Raw genomic sequence first — 23,412 nt, 5'->3', positions numbered from 1 at the left:
CGGAAAGCGGCATTAGTGGAATGCAAAACACTATCATGCCTAGTAGTTTCCCCGTGTCCTCACTGTCAGACTGCATCATCTGGTAAACAAAAGTTTACTCTGCTATTGGCAGGATCCTCTTTGAAACTGGGAAAGCTTTTGATTCCCTTCCGTTTATTGCTCTCAGAAAAAAAAATTATCTTCGGGACAGGAAGTGAGTTTTCTAGATTTAGGGATAACCCTAGATTGTGGAGTGTCTCCATGACTTTTTGCTCTCCTAGCAATGTTTGAACGGTCTTGCTTTTATTACCAGTCGTCAAGATAGGGGTACACAAGGATCGCTTTTCATCTTAAGTGTGTTGCTACTACTGCTGATAATGCATCCTGTCTACGACAAACCTCAGTAGCACTTGCAGGTAAGTGGCTTTGAGGTCTATGGTGGCCATGTAGTCCCCTTTCTACAGTTGCATAATGACCTCCTTCAGTATGGTAATTTTTAGTTTTTTGTGCCTTTATGAATCTGTTTGAGGTCTGTAGCGCTAGGATAGTATCTTATCTGGTTTGGGCACCAGGGAAACAGACTGAATACAGTTCCAGATTATTTCTTTCCTTGGATCCCTTTCTATTGGCTGCTTGTTTAGCATATCTTTGGCAGTTCTTTGCTGCAGGTTTTTGTCTTCGGCCTGATGTTTGAGGTCTTTCATATTATTTCTAAGCAATTCCCATGTTTTATAAGGTCTGATGTCCATTTGTTGGAGGTAGCTGCCCTCCACTCTTGAAGGAATTCATCAAATCTGCCCCCTTCTGGTGATTTGTGTAGGAGCATGTTTTTTTTAAAGGGTCACTTGTTTGGGGATCCCCGCCCCATGCATAGTGATACCTCTTCCTCTGTTTCTTCCACAAAAGAACTGCCTTGTTTACCAACAATATTGCAATTGTGCCGGAGCACTTTGTAAGCTAATTTGAGTTGTGACTGCGACACGTGGGGTAACTGATTTTGCTCCGCATGGTTATCTATTACATTGACGGTATTGGGTTGAAATTCTGCATGCGGTACGCCTCTTTGACTTGTGATGCTTGGTGAAGCAGATAGTCCATACTTTGTGGCTGTCCTATGAAAATTGTGTATGGCAGTTGGGGCAAAGTCAAGTGGGTTTGTGCTCCATGCTACATTCTCATCCTCCGAACCATGTGATCAATCCAGTCTTTTAAAGACCCTGACGATCTTTTGAAGAAAATCTTCTGTTGTCTACTCCAGAGTTCTTGATTGTGTTTCCAGATCCAGCAGTGGAAAAAAAGAAACTGAAGATCTGGACTATGTCTAGGGGTTTCTGGGGCATAAGTCTGACATCACTCCAGGAGGAATGAGAAAAAAAAGCTACTCTAAAAAGCAGTACAGCTACAATGGCTTGGATATGTAACTGGTACAGGGTAAAAGAATGAATACACTGGCATTTGTTTTCTTACCAAGTCCCAGAAACTGTACTCTGTATTATGTACCAAACTTGCTGCTTGCACAATTAAGTAGTTAGAAGGCACCATTATATATACATATATTTTCTATTTGTAGAGTTTTATATAGCGCAAACTAGACACAAAGGCATCAGAGCGCTTCACAAAAATTACATGGCAGTAGTTACAGGTTTACAGAATAAGGAGGGCATTAAAGCCAAACCATGGCAATACGTGAGCGAGACCCAAGATGACAGTTATCAGTAGCTGGCACAGTTTTTGAGGTAGAAACCGTACATGAACGAATTGTATGGAGACATTAAGATCCGTAGTTGATACTTCTTTGAGGTAGATACAGCATATATATAAAATTGCTGCTTAGCATTGCAGATATATTGGTACGGGGTTACAAAGGCAATAAGTAGACCTGTATAAGGCCAAATAACCATGGATACGGTGTATAGTCGAATGGAAGGAATACATTCTGCTGTAATTCTGCTTTGTGCATGGTTCGAAAGGCTCTGTCATAAGCTGTGTCAGTACAGTGTTTAAACTCCACATAGGAGCTGGAGCCTTCCTTGGGGGAGCTATCCTTTTGGAACCTTCTAAGAACCTTTTGATGACTGGTCATGTGAAAAAACCTTTACATGATGCTCCCCTGGTGTATGCTACAATTGCCGCCAGGTGCTCTTTGAGTATTGAATAGTTGATTGCACTGTTTAGCAAGTGGGTAAGATAGATTATCACGGTTTCCTGTGTAGATACAGAATCTAGGGTATTGATAGCTTTGCACCAAATGAGATACCTTTTTCACTTAGCTGCTTAGCATTGTCTTGTGGTTGGTTTTCTTGCCTCCCTTAGAACCTCCATGACTCTTTGGGGTAATTTTAGAAGTACGGATTCTATGTACTCAGGCACCAGGCTGCTAGGCTGAGTGTTGCTGGTTCCACATGGATTATGTGACCCTTTTGCATTGTGAGGAGGTCTTGTTCTTCTTTGAATTTGATCATCCTACCCTTGGACAGTTCAAGTAGGATTGAGTAGCAGGTTATTCCCGCCCATCAGGGGCTATGAGGATTAGGTGTGTCCCTGGTTGCCTGGCCTTCTCCAGTACTTTGTGTAATGGAGGAATGGGGGTGGGGGGTGTAGGCAAATCTCCCTGACAAATTTAGAGACAGGGCATTCCCTAGTGTTAAAACCTAGAGACAAAGAATTAGCAATGCCTGTTCTCCGCTGTTGCGAATAGGATTATAGCTGGTGTTCCCCAAAGTCTAAAAACAATTCTAGGCTCCTCTGCTTTATTTCCCATTTGTGTGAGCTGCTGTTCTGTCTGCTGAGTTTATCAGCTTCTGTGTTGTCTTTCCCTGGTAGATGGATTGTTTGCAAGTTAATTTTCCTTGGTATAGCGATTGCCATATTTATTGAGCTAGTTAGCTGAGGGTGAATTATTTTGTTCTTCCCTGTTTGTTCAGGTAAAACGTTGTTGGATTGTCCGCCTGAATCAATATTGTCGTCCCTAAAATGTGTGCTTGGAAGGCTTTTAGTGCTAGAAACACTGTCTTTAGCTCTAGGAAGTTGATGTGTTTTATTAAGTCTGAGTTGTTCCACTGACCCCGTATTTTTAAGTTTCCTGTATGCGCTCTGCATCCTTTGCGAGATGCATCTGTTGTGATGGTCATGGAGGGAGGAGTTGTTTTGAAAGGTCTGCCCAAGGTTATGCTCTTTAATGCCCACTATTGTGTCTCCTTTTGTACCTTTTCTGCTACAACCACTAGATCTTCCCAACTTCTGATGGTTTGTGACCAGTTGTTGCATAGCCATTCTTGTAGAGGGCACATGTGCAGGCATGCATGGGTAATGAGTAGGATGCATGATGCCATCATGCCCATTAATTCATGACAGTCTGAGACTTGCAAGTTTGCTCTTTGACTGCTTGAATCCTTCTTTGGGTAGGGTACGCCCATGCCACCCTGGAATTCAATCTTGCTCCTAGGAAGAGGTTTTCCTAATCCGGAGTAGGAGATAATTTCTTGAGGTTACTGAGAATCCCAGCGTTTGAAGCGCTGTGATTACCTTCTGAATGTGCCTTTGACATTCTTGTTTTGAGTTGCCTTCAACAACCACTCGTCTAGATAGACGAGAATTCCATCCCTTCTTAGGAATGCTGCCACTGCAGCTAGGCACTTTGTGAAAACTCTTGGTGCTGATTGTATCATGAGGGATAAGACTCTGAATTGGTAGTCTGTGTCTTTGCGCATGAATCTGAGATAGTTTGTGTCTTTGATTCATAGGAATGTGTAGATAGGCGTCCTTTAAGTCTATGGTTGCCATGTAATCCCCTTTTTGTAGGAGTAGGATTACCTCTTGTAGGGTTGTCATCTTGAAATGCTGCGTGCGAATGAATTTGTTTATGAATCTAAGATCCAAAATTGGTCTTAATGTGAGAGCTTCCTTGGCTACCAAGAGGTATGGTGAGTAGTTTCCTTTGTTGTGCTCCCTTGTTGGCACTTTCTCTATTGCGTGTATTTGTAAAAACTTCTTTACCTCTTATCTTAATTTCAAAAGTTCTGTTTTTCGAAAAGTCTTCTTTTTTGGGAGGGGGTAGTGTTGGTGATAGGTTTGTTAGTTCTATACAATAGCTGTGGCGCAACATGTTTAAAATCCAATTGTTTGTGGTGATCCTTTCCCATTCTTGTGAGTAATGGGATATTCTGCTTCCCACTGGTGTTGCGTGACGGGCCAGTTTTGAGACCAAGTACTTGGAGCTTGCTCCTCCCCCTCTGGAGGATTGTCTTCTGGCTTTTCCTCTGCCACAAAAAGGCTGGTTTGGATGTTGTTGCCAAGACTGGTATCCTGACTGCTGGCTTGACTGATGTCCGCTGCCTTGCGTCTGCTGCTGTTGATGTTGTTCTGAAGAAAGAAATCTGAGGTGGCTTCTTTCCCTTCTGAAGGTGCGTCTGTATTGTAGAGCACCCATTGCTCTTGCATTTTCGTTGTCCTTCTTAATCTGTTGCAAGGACTCATCCACCTCGTGGCCAAACAAAGCGTCTCTTGTGAAAGGTTTATTAATTATTGTGGTTTGGACTTTCTGCTTAAAGCCTGAAATCTTGAGCCAGGCGTGTCTTCTGAGGGTAGAACCTGTGCACATTTGCCTACTTGCTGCACCCGCTGCATCTAGGGCTGATTTTAGGCAGGTATTTGCGTTGTTCTTTCCTCTCTTGAATGAATGATTTTGCCCTCTTCTTGTCATCTTCAGGAAATGTGTTCATGATTTCCTCGATGTCGTCCCATTGTTGGCGGCCAGATCTGTTGAGGAGAGCATTTGAACTGTCAATATCCCATGTGTTGCTGCCTCTCTCTCCACCTTCCTCCCCACCATATCTAGTCTCTTGCTTGCCCTCTCGGGGGTGGACCTGTGAGGTCGAGGGTGGGCTCCTTCGCCTTGCTGTGGTGACTATGATGGAATCTGCCACTGTGTTCCTCTTGAGGTCCTTTGAGGAGGGTCTGTAACTTTTCTCAACCCTTGGTGTTACTCCCCTTAGTTGAAGCTGGCTCCTTAAAGGCCTCTTTGCCCTGGTCCAGTATACTTGGTAGCATTGGGAAGTATTGGCTATCGTGTGGACGGCATTAGTGTCTCGAGGAGAAAGCATGCGTCTCCCCTTCTCCTCCTCGAAAGGGACCCCGAAAGTGTCAGCTGCTCTTTTCACTAGGCTGTTATATAAGGCAATGTCATCTGGTGGCGAAGCTCATCCTCTGGACTGTGTATGTCGCAGTCATTCCATTCTTCCTCGAAACTCTCTGTTGCCTCTTCCTCTACTGGGATGTTGAGCTCCTCTTCGGCTTCCTCCTCATGAGTTCGGGGTTGCCGGTGCATCGAGGGCATGCTCTTCCTCTTCGGCATTCTAAGATGTGGAAGATCTTGTAGGAATTCTGTATTCCTTTAGTGCATCAAACTCCTTTTTTCGTTAGAGGAGCACCGCCATTCCTCCCTCTAACCTTCTCTTCTTTTCCACCTCTAAGGACTTGTCGATATCTCATCGGGAAGTTCTTTCTTGGCGTACTGGTTTCTGCCTCCAAAAAGTTTGGTGTTTTCATTCGGGGCCTCTCGACTCAAGCTGGTCTTCGTCTATTTCAATAATTTACCCTCATCGCTATCCCTGGTATGGGATTCATGGGATTCTTCTGGTCGCGGCTGACCCTCGGTCGTCATTTTCTTTGACGCCTGGGCTGCTTTTGTTTGCTTTCTTGGAGGCCCATGGTATCCGAGGGGTGAAGGTGAGGGGTTTAAGTTACCTTTTCTGGTCTCTTTTCGACATCCTTTGTCATCCACTTTGTGGCACATTTTTTCTTGGCGTCCTGCTCGAGGATTTGATTTCGACATCCGAGCCTCTGTCTGCTGAATCTGCAGTCGCAACCTCTTAATCTTTGTCGCTTGAGAGTCCTTCAGGCTGCTGTAAATTGGTGCGTGATGTTCCTCTCTGCTTTCGTCGAGCCTTGAGAGTCTTCAACACAATTACGGAGCAGGCCTCAAAGCCCTTGTCCCAGTACCCCCTTGGTAGGCAGAGATTACAGACCTCGTGTGGATCGCATTGAGCGAACTTGTGGTGGCAATTTGGGCATAACTTAAAAGGTTTTTTTTTCCATGACCCCCTACCTTGCCACATTCTTGGTCCACATGCATTGTGAGATGTTCTGACTGGGTCACACGCAACTGGTTTCGTGGACGGAGGTCTCTTTCTTTCTCCGGTACCTTGCTGTTCGTTGTTTTTTTTCGCCAAAAGTCCAACATTTTCAGGAATCTTTTCCCAAAAGTCAGAGCCTATTCCCTTGTGTCAAGACCCAACGGCGGAAAAAAGAATCGGAAGATGACTACCACGAACAGGAACTTCCAGGGCACCGTCTGACATCACACAAAGGATGGACCTAGCACCAAATGGTATTAGACTATGGCCACGGCAAAAAAAAAAGAAGCAGCGACAAAATCAGACCCAACCACTAGATGACAGAATAATGCACAGCATGTGAATCCAGAAATGGATTCATGCTGCAAAACTTGGCCTTCCTCTGAAATGTATCATTTGTCTTTCGAAAGTACTGCCACTCATCTCTTTCACATTTTCTGGACAAGTCCTTGGTTTTCCATCAGCGAGCTTGACAATGATGCAAACACACTGAAGTCACTCTGTATCGCTTTTGGGTTTGTGAACATCACGACTGTGCTACGACATTAGAATACCCAAGTGTATCACATTCCAAGTGAAAATAACTATCTCCTTCTTAACCCAGGCTATGAGGTGACTGAAATAGTTGTAGCAAGAGTATAGTCCAGTGATACAAGCCTCTGTACCAGAATCCTTGTTGGAATACTGCTTACCAGCACTCCGCAGAAAGGCTTCATCCAGTCTGCATGACAGGGGTCCTGTGCCTTCATAATATTGATGGGTTGAGAAGAGAGCGATAACGAGACATGCACAAATGGCAATCTTCTTTCTATTTCATCTGATAGTCCCAGCTTGCACATATACCCACCATCCTGTGCCCTCCTTCCCTGAAATTGTGTCCCTAGTGATAGGGGAGGAATTATTCAGCCAATTCCATTTGTCCAGTTCATGTTCTCAAAGCCCTAACTGAAATTCAGCAACCTTCATTCCTTGTGATGCATTCCTCTCCCCTAGCAATGGGAGGAGATGCGAGTTTCAATGTAGAGTCAAAACACATCATACCCTGACCCATCATCAGTGGTCTCTCTGTAGCCTCTGGCTCAGATGTTGGCAAACTCTAGCCAGCTACAGCTACTTTCGGAACTGTAGGGGCTTACAAGCTTTTATGTGCAGTATTAAATCAAAGGATATCCAAACCTGGTCCCATTATATTGCCTCCGTCTGGTTTACTCAAATCCAATTGGCACATATATGAGCATTCATAGCTCCAGGAGTTAGGGTCCCAAAGACCACATAACGGTAATAACAAGCAGAGCAGAGCTAACAAGACCATGCAATTATATCACAAAATCTATGACATTCAGGTTTCCATGTAATGGGCAATAACGCAATTCCTTAGTTCATTATCATTGTATTAAAACGGGTGTTGTTAGTTGTGTTTTCTTTGGCCAGTTTCCTACTGACAGTTGAGAGATTCAAATAATGCTAGAGGGGTTAACAACCAACTCATTTTTCCCCACGTTGGCGAGCAGACCCGGAGCTTTTTCTGGGCTGAGCGTCTACATCTGTCCAATGTAATGCCATGATAATCCTCTTGACCTGCCCATACAGTGACTTTACACAGTCTTTAAAGAGATGTGCTACCCAGCAAGAGTCCAAAAATGGGTGCAAGGCCAAGTTAGTCGGAGTGCTTAAGTAGAAGGCGATGCTGACAGAACTGGATTATCATTCTAGTCAGCGATTTAACAGAGAAAGGGGTCAGCAATCAGCGATCTGGGCAGACAAAAAGGTCTATCAGTCCGTAAGGCACTGTGAAGTCACTGTATGTGTGATGCATGATAACTGCATGCAAAATTTCAGAATTAATAGTTACAGTAGTATTTTCTGGTATTGCAAAGAGGTGGCAGAGTAGCCAGAACCAGACAATGAACGATATGAGTAATTATGACATATTACATTAAGACAAAAAGGGTCTTCACTTGATTTAAGATTCCTTTTAAAAAACCTACCTTAAAAGAAATGTTCTTTTGTTGGGCTGTTTCCGATACTTTTTCCACCAGGTTCTGTAGCCGTTGTTGCGTTGCATGCGATACGTAGCTGACTACATCAGGGTGAATTTCTGTGATGCCGTGCTTCTTACCTACGTACAGTGAAATGGACGCAACTTATTTCAGCAGATAAAAGGCTCAGGATATGAAGTGCAGCATCACAAATGCAAACAAATACTGAGATTGATCATGGTGACAATTCAGTCATCTATAATAGAGAACAATCCAAATCTATTGCACGATTGTCCAACTTGCAGCAAAGTTCCAAACTAAATGAAATCGTTATGACCATACCCATGAGAAAGGCATAAAATGCCAACTTATTGCAGAACCCTCAACCTAATTGCTTGTAGAATACTTCTATTAAAGGTGACAAATCTTCCCTACATATATACTGAACATGATCAGGGTCATTCTGCACCTTATGCAGTGTTTGACAAGGGCTGAGAGACAGCTGTAACAGACAGGAGTACTGCATGCAGGGTGGGGGTAAGTGATGTTTACAAGTAAAAAGAAATGCAAGTTAAAGGGCACCTGTGTACAGAAGGGAGTGTTATAGCGTAAGGAAGTCCAACTTAGTGCAATGTATGCTAAGGCTTCTGGGAGTTAACACAGCTCAATGATTGTCAAAGATCATGGAAAAGTTAACTTTTGGCAGGTGGGCCTACTAATCTTGGACATATCAGATGCGTTCAATTTGGTCAACCATGACAATCTTTATAAATCGCCTCACAACTACTGGGATAAAATGGGGGTGGTCATAGTTATTTTTTCCTTTCTGATTAATCAGTTGCAATCTGTATTTCTTCCCTGCATTGCTCTGCTGAAGTGGGGTACCATGTGGAGTCTCTCAAGGACCAGCTTTCAAACAGATTCTGTTTAATCTATGTAGCCATCATCTTCTTTGGTTTTAACAATCTGTCCTAGGCTGAGGATAAAGGCTGCCGCTCAAATGCAACCAACACTATAATCCAATAGATGGATACAAGACTGTCCGTAAGCCTTCAAGTGATAGAGGTTTAACAAGATTTTCAAACAAACAAGAGAAAACAGATTATTTTAATATGCAAATTTCCTTCCTTCAGCTTTGTCTGATTCAGGTTCTAGTTTCCAAAGTCAAGAATCTGACACTCCTATTTGACCAAGAACTGTTGTTCCATCCAGAAAGTCAAACTGAAAATGCTAAAACAGATTCCACACGATAATAATGCCGAAATGGTTAAGGGCTTATGTCTTGGACCATCTAACATACTGCAATGCTTTATCTCTCTGCGTTCTACATCAATGAATTGCCAAAGACTCACAAGCGGCTACGGAAATTTGATCAGGTTTCCCAAGCTCACCACAATCTACAATGGCTGCCAGTGAAACAATCTATTTAGAGCTCTCTGCCCGTTTCACTGAGCCTTTTACAGCACTAGACCTCTTTCAAAAAAGTAGTTCCAGTCACACTTATCCCTTCCAGCTCCCCACTTCTTCCAGAAGTTTCCAAAATCGCAGGGAGAGCTTCCAGAGTTGTGGGACATGAGCTCGGGAATGACCTCCAAAGGAGCTCTGCGGTTCACCACATCTAGCCTTTTTATAGCACTCTCTTTAAAGCCACTTATTTTGTAAATGGGTCCTGCCAGTATTCATCTTTCTTTTTTGTTGGCAAAGCTAGTTTACGTGTGCGTAATAAATAACAATAACTTCATACCGGCTTTGAAGTGGTCTTTATTAGTTGAGGGGAATGCTAGCACTACAAGCCGGATCGAACCAACACACCTTCTGGACCAATACTATAACCACGGATTCCTCACCTTTGACTTTCATATCGGTGCCAAACTGGATCAGGAAAGCTTTCCACTATCAATGCTCCTCTGTACCGCTAGGTGGCACCGTGAGGTTACGGATTGACTCCATACACCCCCAAAAGTGATTGAGCAGCGTCATATAAACACCATGCCTGTGCGCTGAAATCAGTAGCTTCCTTGTCTCTTTCTGCTCCCTCAGATGCAGAGCATGGACAAAAGTACAAGTATGCAGATGTCCAACTTGGGACCTGTTAAGGTGTTAAAAAGAGGCCACTCAACAGAGAGGGGAGGAGGGAAGGCAGTGAGGTATCTGCTGTTAGATAGATGATCCACCAGTAGGAGCTTTATGAAGGTAATTAACCAGTTCTTCTAATAGATATTTCTAATTGCAGATTCCTCACCTCAGAATAGATACCAATGCAGTGCCTCCCCAAGGTTGAGGATCTGTGGAGTGTGATCAGATTAAAAAATCCTGCAGAACTAAACAGGTGAAATGTTGTCCCCGTTAGACCAGGTTGTCAAGGGAGTAGTGATTTGTGTACTTGTGCACTGATGCCCACACTGCAGCCTTTAATATGTCAAGCATATGCAATACCAAAGCCGAGGTAGCAGCCTTGATTCTGATGGAATGAGCTCTCCAACCTTTCAGCGGTAGATTCTTGGCCAGTGCATGGCTGATCTTAATTCAGAGACCTATCCACCTCAATAGAGTACTCTTCTGCAGTCTTTTTTTTTCTTGGCCCTGGAAAAATCCACAAAAAGGTGATTGTCCACACAGTGTTCCTTGCTACGTTCAAAGTAATACCTCAAAGCACCTTTTAGGCGTGGCTGAAGAAGCATCTCCTCCACTTTTGAGGGGTAAGAGGGGCAGAGAATGCTGGTCGGATGGTTGATTGCCCAACATGGAAAAGCCATGATTTAAGGAAAGAAGGGGGCTCAAGTCTTCAGCACCTATTTGTCTGGGAAAAAGGTGGAGTATAAAATTGCACTGATATAGCCTGATGGTCACTCACACAATGAGCTGAGGTGACTGCAATGAGGGAGACCGTCTTTAAAACCAGAAGCCGCAATGATATCTGTACATCTGCTCAAAGAACATACACATGCCACATTCAACACCAGGTTAGGGTTGCATTCTGGCATTACAGATTGGGAGGATACAAGTTTCAAATAGTTAATAAACTGCATCACTATAGGTGATTAAAAAGGAAGGTTGGTCCAGAAAATGCAAAAAGGCCAAATGGACAAACAAATAATATTTTGTAGTGTCCACTGCAAGGCCATGCCCTAAAAACAGGAAACAATAAAACAGTTGATAGCTTGGCTTGTAAAAGGATCTATCTTGAGTGCTCCACACAAAGCCACAGCTTTGTCCAGGCGCAACTAATATTTAAACATCTATCCTACATGAATATTTTTCAATACTTCAGAAGCAACGGTAATTAAACATTATCCAAATGTTCTCAGACGTTAAACAATGGCATTCATGAAGCTGTCAAAATAGGGTGCACCATGAGTAGCAGCAGAAGCCACTGCAGTAGACGCTGGCTTACAAACCTATTTCAAGGATTCTTCGTTGCAATAACGTAGGAAGAAGGAAAGTCTCATCTTTACACGACCGTGTTAAAGTGCCCACTAACTCCGAGTTTGTAGCCAATATCCTTGCGCTCTCCTCAGATAGGTTGACGCCAGCCATTGATGCTACATCATTAATGTCATCGTCGTCCCTGGGAAACAAGAGGTCATACGGTTTATTGCAGGGAAGTAATATAGTTTCAATAATCAGCCGTCACAAAATACTCTCGGACATTCACTTAACTTTTACTGGGTGAAGAAGCCTTATTCAATAATAATTAGGGCTCCCAGTCGTACAGACAGTAAATACAGACAGAAAACTATTTCTTTTCCTGTCTGTATTTATTTTTAAATACAGAAAAGTACGGAAAATAGGCCTTCTTGAATTATTCTTCCTACTGTCAGTCATGAATGCCAGGTCAGTAGGTGCACAGATTGAGAGGTAGGAGAGATGAAAAAAGATAATAAGATTTCCCAATTAAGCTTAATTAAGTCCAGATCTACAGTTATTTATGCTATTCTGCAATGCAAGTGTTTTCAGATAACACTACTGCACTGTATACTGCTAACACCTTTTCAACATTCAAATGCAAGTATACATTTATCAGTTAAATAAATGTCGGAAAATACACATTGCAGCTTCATTTATACAGAAAACACAAAACAAAAATGGATAAATACAGAAAAACAGAGAAAAAAATAAATATGGATAAATACAGACGGAAATGTTAAAAAAATAAATACCATAAAACTGGGAGCCCTGATTTAATTGATGGTGTGCTCTATAATTTTCGATGCAATTACTTTGGGCTCCAAGAAAAGTGAATAACAACTGTTTCGAGATTAATACCATTTGGCTTCTAATGCCAAAACCCCTTAACTCTCCCCCACCCCCAGAAATACTCACTATGCCCCGTTTTAGGGACAAACGGAGCCCCACACCTCCCCAACCCTACAAACCTGCAGCAACCACCAATTGCTGATTCCAAACCTTTACCAACCCGCACACACGTGCCCTGAAACACCCTGTCTTGGCTGTATTGCCCTGTTACAACCTCGTTGACCATCTGCAAACAATGCACCCCATCACTTTTACTACAACCACCCCTGGCATGACAACGTCCCCGTCACGGCGACGACCCCCCCACCACCAACAACATAAGGTGCGATGCTTGTACCCCGCCTGGGATCCAGCTTGGCCAGAGCCACCTCTCACCCACCCCCCCCCCCCCACACTTTTGGCCTACATAGACTAGCCTCCCCCCTACAAAGATATTCCTTAAATACAGATTACACATATTTATTTAACAACATAAACCAGGTAATCTCATACTTTCAACCAACAAGGTTCAAAACCCACCATTATTTATTAGACTGAATTTCATGAAGATAATACTGTGCAGTCAAAACATCATTAAACACTTTGAATTCTCCATTAAACAAAGTTCTCAATCTAGCAGGTTGTAAAATCCTAGCTTATCCACTGGCTGCTTGGAATAAGGGTAGCATTTGTTGAAATTCCCTTTGTCACTTGGAGGTCCCAAATGACATATCAGGGAAAAACCTGTACAACAAACCCATCTCTGATTTTAAAGCCTCAGTTTTATGGCACAGTTCAACATTTCTCATCCATCCTGTAATCTCCAAAGTTCAACAGCATCGTACAAGGACAGAATCTATCCACGCGCTCTAAAAATGGTGTTCGATGTGCACGAGTAATAGTCAAATCTTCCGTAATACCAGTTAAAAGAGGAGTACAAATCAAATTTTCCATGTATTGAATAGTCGGCCCGGCTTTAGCCTCCTCCCTTTCACGTATACCAACAAATCTAAGGTTAGACCTTAAATTATTTTCTTGGTCCTCCAATTGCTGTTTCAAAGAGGCAAGCTCATTTTGAAGGATGTAGTTCTTTTTCATCACTCACACTATCCTCAAGATCTGATATCCTAGTTGCCATTAGTTCAACCTGTGTCCAAAATGATTCTATTTTCTTTTCAATTTCCGCCATTTTATCACCCAGATTATGACCTAAAGAGTGTTGGCAGGCTTTAGCCTCCTGAATTTCAGCCAAAATAGCCAGAAATTAAGGATTCAATGTTTATATCTGCTGTGTGGCACTCTCCAACTTCTTTGGTCAATTGGGACGCAGTGGAAAACTCTTTCAAAGGGACATTATCCACTGGAACCGTTCTTACCACTGCTTCTAATTCAGGTCTGATCTCTACACGGTCTATAATTAAAGTACCGATTGAGCCGCACCAACTGGGCTGTTGCACTGTTCAGCCGCACTGGCTTCCTTGCAACAAACTAACAGGATTTGTGGCAGTTTTCCTGTTTTATTAAGAAGCCAGGAATTATTACCTTTTCTGACCCTACCCCCAGTAGAGCTGGTTGAATTGGTTGTAAAAGGGCAGAATTCAGGGTGGATACCAGTGGCAGAATAGTATCCTTCTGCTTTGGACATCCATCCCCATACCAATTTGATTACGGATGGGCCTTGTCATAGCCGCTGAGATCCTGGAGTCCATACTACAACCACTGGCTTGGGTCCCCTCCATAATGACCCCTTCTTCACTTCTTTCCATTTTCCCCCGACACATCTATTGCAACAATGCGATCTCGGGATTGGAGCTTAGGGGCAAGCCACTGAAGTGTTTCTATATCATGCAACAGTTGATTTTCCTCACTGGCTCCAGTATTCCAAGTGATTATTGAGATGGAGTCCAATGTAATCTGGGAGGTGTCAGAGTTCAACACTAGCAGGGAGGGAAGAGGCTGCACATTTCCCCATATGGTAGAGCCCTTCTACTAGCTATCTCCTTTTGTTTTAGGTAGAATTAATGAACTTTTGCAGAGGTAAAGAGTGCTTTTTTGGATGGACACACCCCTAACCTTTTCTCTTGCGCAAGAGTCTTGATTTTTTTCCCAGGGAGCCCTTTGGATTATCACCCAATTTATATGTTGGCATACTCAGGTGTTGAAGACTTCAGATACATTTGAAAATCATGCTGCAATGCAGAACAGGAGACTCGTCATGCCTTACCTGACCGATCCCAATCGTGCCTTCCAGCTTCCCAGGTGGCCACTGCTGTCCCAGTCAGGTTGAGCAAGGACAGTAAACACTGAGTTGCGCCTTAGATAGACTAGGTCAGGAAGAGTAGCTGGGTTTTAAGCGGCACCCCACTTCCATTTAGGGCTGCCTGTGCTTTCCTGATGGTCTGAACTGAATGATCAGCCATGAATTTGTGTGTTTAAACTGCAAGGTGTTCAGAGAACTAAGCAAGCGTTGGCAAAGCCAACATGTCTCACCTTTAAAAGTCAATTCCAGACCTATTGCTAATTTCCATCAACACAGTTTATTAAAAATAGAAAAATATAAAGCATCCACCTGTGTCTCACAACATATTTACAAATGTATTGATAAGCATTGGTGGAAATCTTGGAATTCATTTTCTCATTAAAAAAAAAAATTCTAAGATGGATACTTGTTTGTCACAGCACATGCAGACATGGCCACCTTGGAATTTCTTTCAGAAAGAAAAAGTGTTCCAAGAGACTGCCCTTGCGTGGGCATGTGTGGTGGCACAGTGGTGGGAATTTTTGCATTTTAAATTACTGCTCCAAGACGCCCAACAGCGATTTCCAAAAAGTAAATTAAAAACAAAAAACAAGCAGTGGGAGGAGCCTAGCGCGTATCCAAGATGGTCGCGTGAGCACAGGGCTCCCCGGACCCTCGCTGCTCCTCGGAATTTATCCTGACAATATCCTGATTTGGTTTATGGATTCTGGGAGATGACGACCGGCTGAGCACGGATCTCTTTTCAGGAATTTAATCGGACCCGGGAATCCTGAAATATCGTTGTTTGAACTTTTGGGACCCACCCGTCGGAGGTGCCCGGGGCGAAGGTGAGCCGTGGGGCCGTGTCGCAGTTGAACAACAACGGCTGTGGCGCGGTGCCAGGGGCCGCTTGGCCACTTTCGGTTTCACTTTCAGACCTCAGGGGGCTGGCCGGTGAAGCGATTGAGGTGGCGGGGTGTTTCCCTAAGCTCTGCACAAGGCTTTGTCTCCACCTGCCACTAGAGTGCCTCTCGCCTTGGGTCCCCCCGCACCGCCATATTGTGGCCTCGGGTGAGGCGCTGGGTTCCAGGGCCGGTACCCCAACTACTTTTGATCGGCGGTCCCCCTCGGAGTCCGTGGCCGCATGGGGGGCAAGGGGGGCCCTGAGGGGCGTAAGACTAAATCCTCCCTCCGTGGAGGACCGGTCCAGACCAACAACATGGACCGCTACACTCAGGGCAGAGGCTCTCCTGGAACGGCCGGGCCCCCCTCAGACGTCGCCGGTGGTGGCACATCCGTCTCTTCGGAACTTTCCTTACAGGACATCATGGGCGCCATTGATGGCATCAGGGAGACCATCGCCACGCAATACGAGGCCCTGGCCCGCAAGATCGATACGGTGGCGATTGATGTCACCTTAATACGGGCGGACCTCTCCAAAACAAACGAGAGGGTTCAAACTCTCGATGCGCGGACCTCCACCCTAGGCGCGGATGTGTCGGACCTGCAGGCCGCGCTTGGCGACATCAAGGTGGTCAATGAGCAGATGGCCCGGCGGCTGGAGGACTTCGAGGGACGGGCCCGACGCAACAACATCCGTGTCATCGGCGTACCGGAGTCCTCCGACGACCGCCCGGTTGACCTCCTGGTCGAGGAACTCATCCTCCAACAGCTGACCCCTGCGGGCTTGAGTAAATTTTTTGCCGTTGAACGGGCTCATCGAGTTCCGGGCGGGCGGCCACGGCCGGGGGCCCCCCCGAGGCCTATCGTGGCCAAACTGTTTTACTACAGAGACCGGGATGCGATTCTGCAGGCCTCGCGGGTCCACGGCCCGGTTCGACATGAGAACTCATCCATTAACTTTTATCCGGACTTTACTCAACTTGTCCAGAAGCAGCGGATGGGATTCCAGGGGGTGAAACGTCGTCTTCGTGAGCTGGGCCTAAAGTACTCTATGCTCTATGTAGGAAGGTGGATATCTGACTATGGTTACCCCCAACTTTTTGCCTAGTGTCTAGCTGGTTTTTCGACTTAGTTGGCCTGAGATCCTGCCATTCAGGGTCTCAGGCTGTCTGCTCTCTCTGTAAAATGGATTCCATGTACCCTAGGTACATTCCCAATTGGTAAGGATCACCTTATTGGACCCTGTACAGTGTACCCTAGGTACCCAGGGCATAGGTGTACCCTAGGCCTCCCAGGGGCTGCAGCATGTATTATGCCACCCCTGGTCTGGCCTTCCAATCAGACACAACTGGCTGATCACTCAGCTGGGGCAAGGTCGTGTAATCACCCCTTGCTTAGGTGTAGTATTCCTATACCTACCCTATATATAGACACATGTGTACCTATCAGTCACTCCTATGGCAGGCCTTAACAATCCTGGAGGCAGAGTGCTTGGTAACATGTGAGATGGTGCTCTAGCATGAGCTGAGCCTGTCTGCAGCTTTCGGAACCATGTCCTTATAGCTGTTCTATGATATAGCCTACCATATACTCTTAAAGTGCCTTATAATCTTAAACGGTTATGGTAACTATGGTTGGGCTGTATCAAAACATGTCGTGTAAGGTGTCTAACACTTTGGAATAATACCCCCATACCATTTCTGGTGATGAGGATATTATTCCTCCCTTCTAGAGGGAGAGACATGTTAAAATCATACTTTGCTGTGTAACCTCTGACCAAAGCCTCAGCATCACAAAATGGATGCTGCTGCCACGACACAAGTCTGACCTCCTGCAGCTGGGAGTGATCCCAGCCAGGGAGGCTTGGACAATAGGTTTCCTGCTTGGGGAGGTGCTAGCACCTCTCCAGACAGCCTTTAGTGTATTGGGGCAGGGTGGGCTGAAAGGAATGAGACATGCCTGGGGCACACAAGGTGTTCCTTGCATAGTCCAGTTCAAACCGGTGCTGGGGCACTCCAGCCCCAGCTCTGGCGCGAAACTGGACAAAGGGAAGTGGGTGTAACCACCCCCTCCCAGGTCCCACCCATAAGGCGTGACCTAGCAGGTAGCCCCAGCCCCCCAGATTAGTATAAGAGTGGGAGTTGGGCCTCAAGACTTTAGATTATCCTGAACCTGCAAAACTGAACAGAAACTCTGGACCTTCGACATTCGACGAAAGAAGAAGACTGAAGAATCTCCCTTGTAGCCAAGGAGTGGCTACCCTGTGCAAACAGGCACCATCAAGTGACTACCCTTTGCTTTGTGAAACGTTCGACGAGGAACCGACTGCAGAGCCCGACCAGAGCCTTGATTTCCAGACTTCTCCGACCCTCATCCACATCTGCAGCAGAGCTGAGATCCGTGGAGGCGACGAGCGACGTGGGACCGGCTACCTGGGAAAAGTGGCTAGTAACTTACAGCGCAGCTTCTGAGGTACCCTCGAAGTTGTGCACCGGGGATTGAGAAGCCCCAACCCCAAGCACCATCTGCACCGAAGACCAGCCCCCCACACTCCACGAGTCCTGCGTGGGGCCCTTCAGCATTTTCCTGCTTGCCGCGTCTGTCCGGTTGCTTGCCCGCTGGCTAGTGGCCTTTGTGACGACGCTCCCTAAAATCTTCTGCGCTGGTTTGGCTCCTCCAGACTGGCTCCCGCTTCTCTGCAAAGAAGAAGCACCCCAGACCTTCCTGGTCTGCACCAGAAGCAAGTCCCTTGTTCTTCGTGGGTTCCGCTTGCCAAGGCTTGGTGAGTCCTAGTCCAACTTCGACGCCGCCGACAGCAAGAGCCTTCGTGGGACAGCTCGCCTCCTGGTCCTGGTCGTCCTCGACGCTTCCTGGTCCTCCTGGCTCCAGCGACAAGCTTCACCTTCCCCTGCAACTCTTCACGACATCGCCTGGTTCCTTCCTGGTTCCACGTGGTCACTGGCTAGTGACCTTGACTCTGTCCCCTCTGCTTGCAGGTTTCTTCTCTTCTTGATCCCAGGCTTGGGATCCACCGGACACTCTCCCCTGACTGCCTGTCAGCATCTTTCTTCAGGCATCCATAGGAGTCGACGACGAAAACGACGCATCTTCACCCCTATGCACCCGCAGCCTGTGGGCTAGGTAACTTGGGTACTCCGGTGCTCATCAGGATAGTGACTATCCTAGTGTCTAGTTTTCAAGTCTCAACTTCCTAGCTACTCCGGAAGTGTCCTAAATCTATCTATTTCTAAACTGTAACATTGCTATTGACTTTTACGCATTACGCGTGAGTGTTTCCACTCTGCACACGAATCCCGTGGGCCTCCCACTCCCTAACTAACGCTAGTGTAGTGTAGCCCCAGCGATTCCCTAGGCCTAGGCCTATTCTATTTCCGTGACAGTGGTTCTTATACCACTTATTTAGTATATGGTTTGCGTGGCCCCTAGGGCCTAACTGTATTACTTACCTGTGTGACTTACTGTATGCATTAATAAGACTGTGTTGTACTTACCTCTAAACTCATAAAGAGTGCTGAGGGTTTGCTTAGAATAAATACACTTTATTTTATATATATATCTGTTGTGGTGTCCTTTCATTTGGTATTCAAGGGATTATATATGGTATCACAGCTGGCTTCACATGCCATTCAGAGTTTAGCCTAAGACTGCTCTTGTCCATGCTACCACTAGGATAGCTGGTCTATAAGGTTGACTTTACAACCAATCACCATAAGGGTATTTGGACTGATATAAGGTGTACACTATAACTAGTGACATCATACATCAGGCCAACTTCTCACATTGGTGGGCAGCGGTTGGGATCTGAGCTTGCTGTTGTAATACCATTGTAATCTTGAGATACTAAATTGAAAGATCACACAGATATTGTCTAGGTACATATAACATAGATTATTATACTTAAGTCCTACTGGACTTTGTAGTTGTAGGTTGAAGGGAATAACACACCCTGACTACAACTACTAGAAAGGTTTAGTAGAAACAACTAGTGTAGGTAGGTGCACACACCACACCCTCACTAGATCATGCCTCTGGGAGAAGATCAAGTAGATGCTCTCTCAGGAGGGGCAGGTCTGCAGAAGACCCCCTCTAGGTATGATACCTTAACATTCCAGGAGATGAGACAATTGTGTACCTCCAGAGGAATAAAACAGGGTGCAAACCCTACCCTTAGACAGCTAGTGGAGCTTCTGGAGGCCTATGATGCTGAAAGAGCTGCCAGGGATGGTGCCATAGCTGTAGATAGGGGTCTACCCACCACAGAGGAGTCAGATGGGCCTTCAGATGGGGAGGTAGACAGCCAGGGCCAAGTAGGAAGACTTAGCCAGGCTAACCTAAGTTTACATGGGAGTTTGCATGGGGTCCCCCCATACAGACCCCCAAGTAGGCTTTCACAGAGAAGCAGGAGGGACAGATCCCCTTCAAGGGAATCCATCCACTCCCATGTTTCTAGCATCTCCAATGCTTCCTCTCACAGGGGAATGACTTCACCTGAGAGAAAGGAGCATAAAGCCAGAATGAGGGAAGCTAATCTGAGGATTCAGAGGGAAGAAATTGCCCTTGCCAAAGAGAAGCTTGCTCTGGCTAGAGAGCAAAAATTGTGTGGGTCAGAACCCACTGGTGGCAGCAACATTCCTAGAGATAGGGATAGGTCTTATGACCATAGAAACCTAAGCAAGATAGTCCCCCCATATCAGAATGGGGATGACATCCACAAATGGATGACTGCTTTGGAGAGGGCCTGCAAAGTACAGCAGGTACCCCAAAGTCAGTGGGCAGCTATCTTGTGGCTCTCCTTTTCTGATAAAGGTAGAGACAAGCTCCTCACAGTCAGTGATGAGGATGCAAATAATTACAAAGTCCTGAAGAGTGCTCTGATAGATGGGTTTGGCTTAACCACTGAGCAATATAGGTTGTTGTTCAGAGACACCCAGAAGACACAGACACAGGACTGGTCTGATTTTGTGGATTGTGCCACTAAGGCTTTGGAAGGTTGGTTAACTGGCAGCAAGGTGCAGGACTATACAGGATTGTACAACTTGATTATGAGGGAGCAGATCCTTAGTAATTGTCAGAACCAGCTCCTCCATCAACACCTGGTAGACTCAGATTTGACCTCTCCCCAAGAATTGGGAAAGAGGGCAGATAAATGGGTCAGGACCAGGATTAGGCCTAAAAATCAGGGTGGTGACCAAAAGAAAGATACCACCAAGCCTCAAGAGAAGGGTGGGGATAAAGCAAAAGAGAAATCTTCCTCAGGGCCCCAAAACTCCACCCAGGGTGGTGGGTCCCAAGCTCCCTCCTCTACCACAGTTAAAAAGCCTTACTGCCATGTGTGTAAAACACCTGGGCATTGGAAAACTGACAGCAGTTGTCCACAGGCTAAAAACAAAACTGTTCCTCCAACTACTCCTGTCACACCACCTATTACTGTCAGCAGTAATCCCCCAGGTGGTGGGAGTGCCCCCAAAAATTTGGTTGGGTTTTCTTGGGGAACACAGGGGGACTCTGGCTTAGCCAACTCCCCTACAGCAGCTACTCTAGTCTGTGATGGTGGCATGGGGTTTGCCAACTTCACTGCCTGTCCCAACACTTTGGGTAGGTACAGACAGGAACCCTACATCAATGGTAGAAAAGCTGAGGCCTACAGAGACACTGGAGCTAGCATCACTATGGTGGCCCATAGGCTAGTTCCCTCTGAGCAGCTTTTGCCTGGTTTCTCATACCAGGTAACTAACATTGATGGCAAACAGAACAGTCATCCCATGGCAGAGGTATGTCTCAGCTGGGGAGGGGTCACTGGCCCTAAAAGGGTGGCAGTGTCTCCAACCTTGCCTGTGGACTGCTTGCTGGGGAATGACTTAGAACTCTCAGCTTGGGCTGAAGTTGAACAAGACACCCATTCCAAAATGGTAGGCCTTTCCAAAAAGGGTAGTGGGGTTGTGCCAGTCACAACCCCTGTCCAAGTAGCTTTCCTCCCTGAAAAGGTTGGAAGGGCAGTGGTAGCCACAGCCCAGGCACAGACAGACTTCCCTGTAGAAATTGGCAGAGCTGTGACAGTCACAGCTCAAACACAAACTGAGTGCCTTCCTGAAAAGGTTGGCAAGGCTGTAATGGTCTCAGCCCACACTCAGACTGATATAGGTGTAGTGAAGCCTGAAACTATGGATCACTCCACACAAACAGAGAGTAGTGGGGAGGAAGAAAAGTCTCCCTCTCCCCAGACATTAGGAAAAGGTCAGCCTCCTCAGGGATCTGACCTCACCCCTTGTGAAGGAACTGCCCCAGAGGTAGCCAGGCCTGGCCTGGCAGAGCCTCTGATGTCAGTGGCCCCTTCCAAGGTGGGACCCAGTCTGGTGCAGGTAGCCTGCCTCTCTCTACCCTGCCTCAGTCAGCCCAGGGCTGCAGAGGCCAGGGAGGCCAGTGGACCCCAAGAGGGCCCCTGTCCACAAGAACCCCCCCTTCAAAAGAATGAGGATTGCCTGGTTAGTTGCCCTAGCCAGGTGATGGGTAAAAACATTCCTGAGGGATCCCCTTCACAGGTAGTTAGGGACCTCCCCCAGAGGGATTCTGTTGGGCACAGGCAAACCTGGGACCTTAGGGCCCCAAACCTGACCTGTCCCTCCAGTAAGCCCACAAAAGGGACCCAGCCTCCAGCTTTAGGTAGCCAGAGGCTGACCCTGAGAGCACAGTGCAACTCAGTTAGAGAAAGAAAGGCATCCATGGTGGAGGATGATTGGAGGAAGCTGAGGCCTCACTTTGAGGACACTCACTTCAGTACTCCATCTCAACACCAGCCTTTTTCTTTGCAAAGACACACCAAAGGTAGAGATTCCCTATGGTGGAGACCCTATGATATCTCTAGGATGAGGGATTGCTTAGTGGACCATGAGACAGGGGGTAACCATGCCAGTGCTGGTTCTTCCTTATATGGCCACTCAGGCAATAGAGGCTTACCTTGTAAAGGCCAGCCTTATCTCCTTTCGTTTGGGGGGGGGTTGTGTAGGAAGGTGGATATCTGACTATGGTTACCCCCAACTTTTTGCCTAGTGTCTAGCTGGTTTTTCGACTTAGTTGGCCTGAGATCCTGCCATTCAGGGTCTCAGGCTGTCTGCTCTCTCTGTAAAATGGATTCCATGTACCCTAGGTACATTCCCAATTGGTAAGGATCACCTTATTGGACCCTGTACAGTGTACCCTAGGTACCCAGGGCATAGGTGTACCCTAGGCCTCCCAGGGGCTGCAGCATGTATTATGCCACCCCTGGTCTGGCCTTCCAATCAGACACAACTGGCTGATCACTCAGCTGGGGCAAGGTCGTGTAATCACCCCTTGCTTAGGTGTAGTATTCCTATACCTACCCTATATATAGACACATGTGTACCTATCAGTCACTCCTATGGCAGGCCTTAACAATCCTGGAGGCAGAGTGCTTGGTAACATGTGAGATGGTGCTCTAGCATGAGCTGAGCCTGTCTGCAGCTTTCGGAACCATGTCCTTATAGCTGTTCTATGATATAGCCTACCATATACTCTTAAAGTGCCTTATAATCTTAAACGGTTATGGTAACTATGGTTGGGCTGTATCAAAACATGTCGTGTAAGGTGTCTAACACTTTGGAATAATACCCCCATACCATTTCTGGTGATGAGGATATTATTCCTCCCTTCTAGAGGGAGAGACATGTTAAAATCATACTTTGCTGTGTAACCTCTGACCAAAGCCTCAGCATCACAAAATGGATGCTGCTGCCACGACACAAGTCTGACCTCCTGCAGCTGGGAGTGATCCCAGCCAGGGAGGCTTGGACAATAGGTTTCCTGCTTGGGGAGGTGCTAGCACCTCTCCAGACAGCCTTTAGTGTATTGGGGCAGGGTGGGCTGAAAGGAATGAGACATGCCTGGGGCACACAAGGTGTTCCTT

General features: G+C 46.1%; 1 protein-coding gene across 3 annotated transcripts in view; it reads right to left on the bottom strand.

Moving 5' to 3' along the window:
* Positions 1–23,412, bottom strand: part of TAF4 (TATA-box binding protein associated factor 4) — a 298,522-nt gene that overhangs the window by 57,484 nt on the left and 217,626 nt on the right. For all 3 annotated transcript variants that reach the window (XM_085619781.1, XM_085619783.1, XM_085619782.1), the window contains 2 exons: positions 11,491–11,660; positions 8,102–8,232 (listed from right to left, as the gene is read on the bottom strand). In XM_085619781.1, the coding sequence (XP_085475907.1) occupies positions 8,102–8,232; positions 11,491–11,660 (301 nt within the window). The remainder of the gene's footprint in view (positions 1–8,101; positions 8,233–11,490; positions 11,661–23,412) is intronic.

This window comes from Triturus cristatus, chromosome 7, assembly GCF_964204655.1.
Source record: "Triturus cristatus chromosome 7, aTriCri1.1, whole genome shotgun sequence".
In the NCBI taxonomy this organism is placed as follows: domain Eukaryota; kingdom Metazoa; phylum Chordata; class Amphibia; order Caudata; family Salamandridae; genus Triturus; species Triturus cristatus.
The sequence above is the reverse complement of the archived record's forward strand: the minus strand, read 5'-3'. Positions and strand labels throughout refer to the sequence as shown.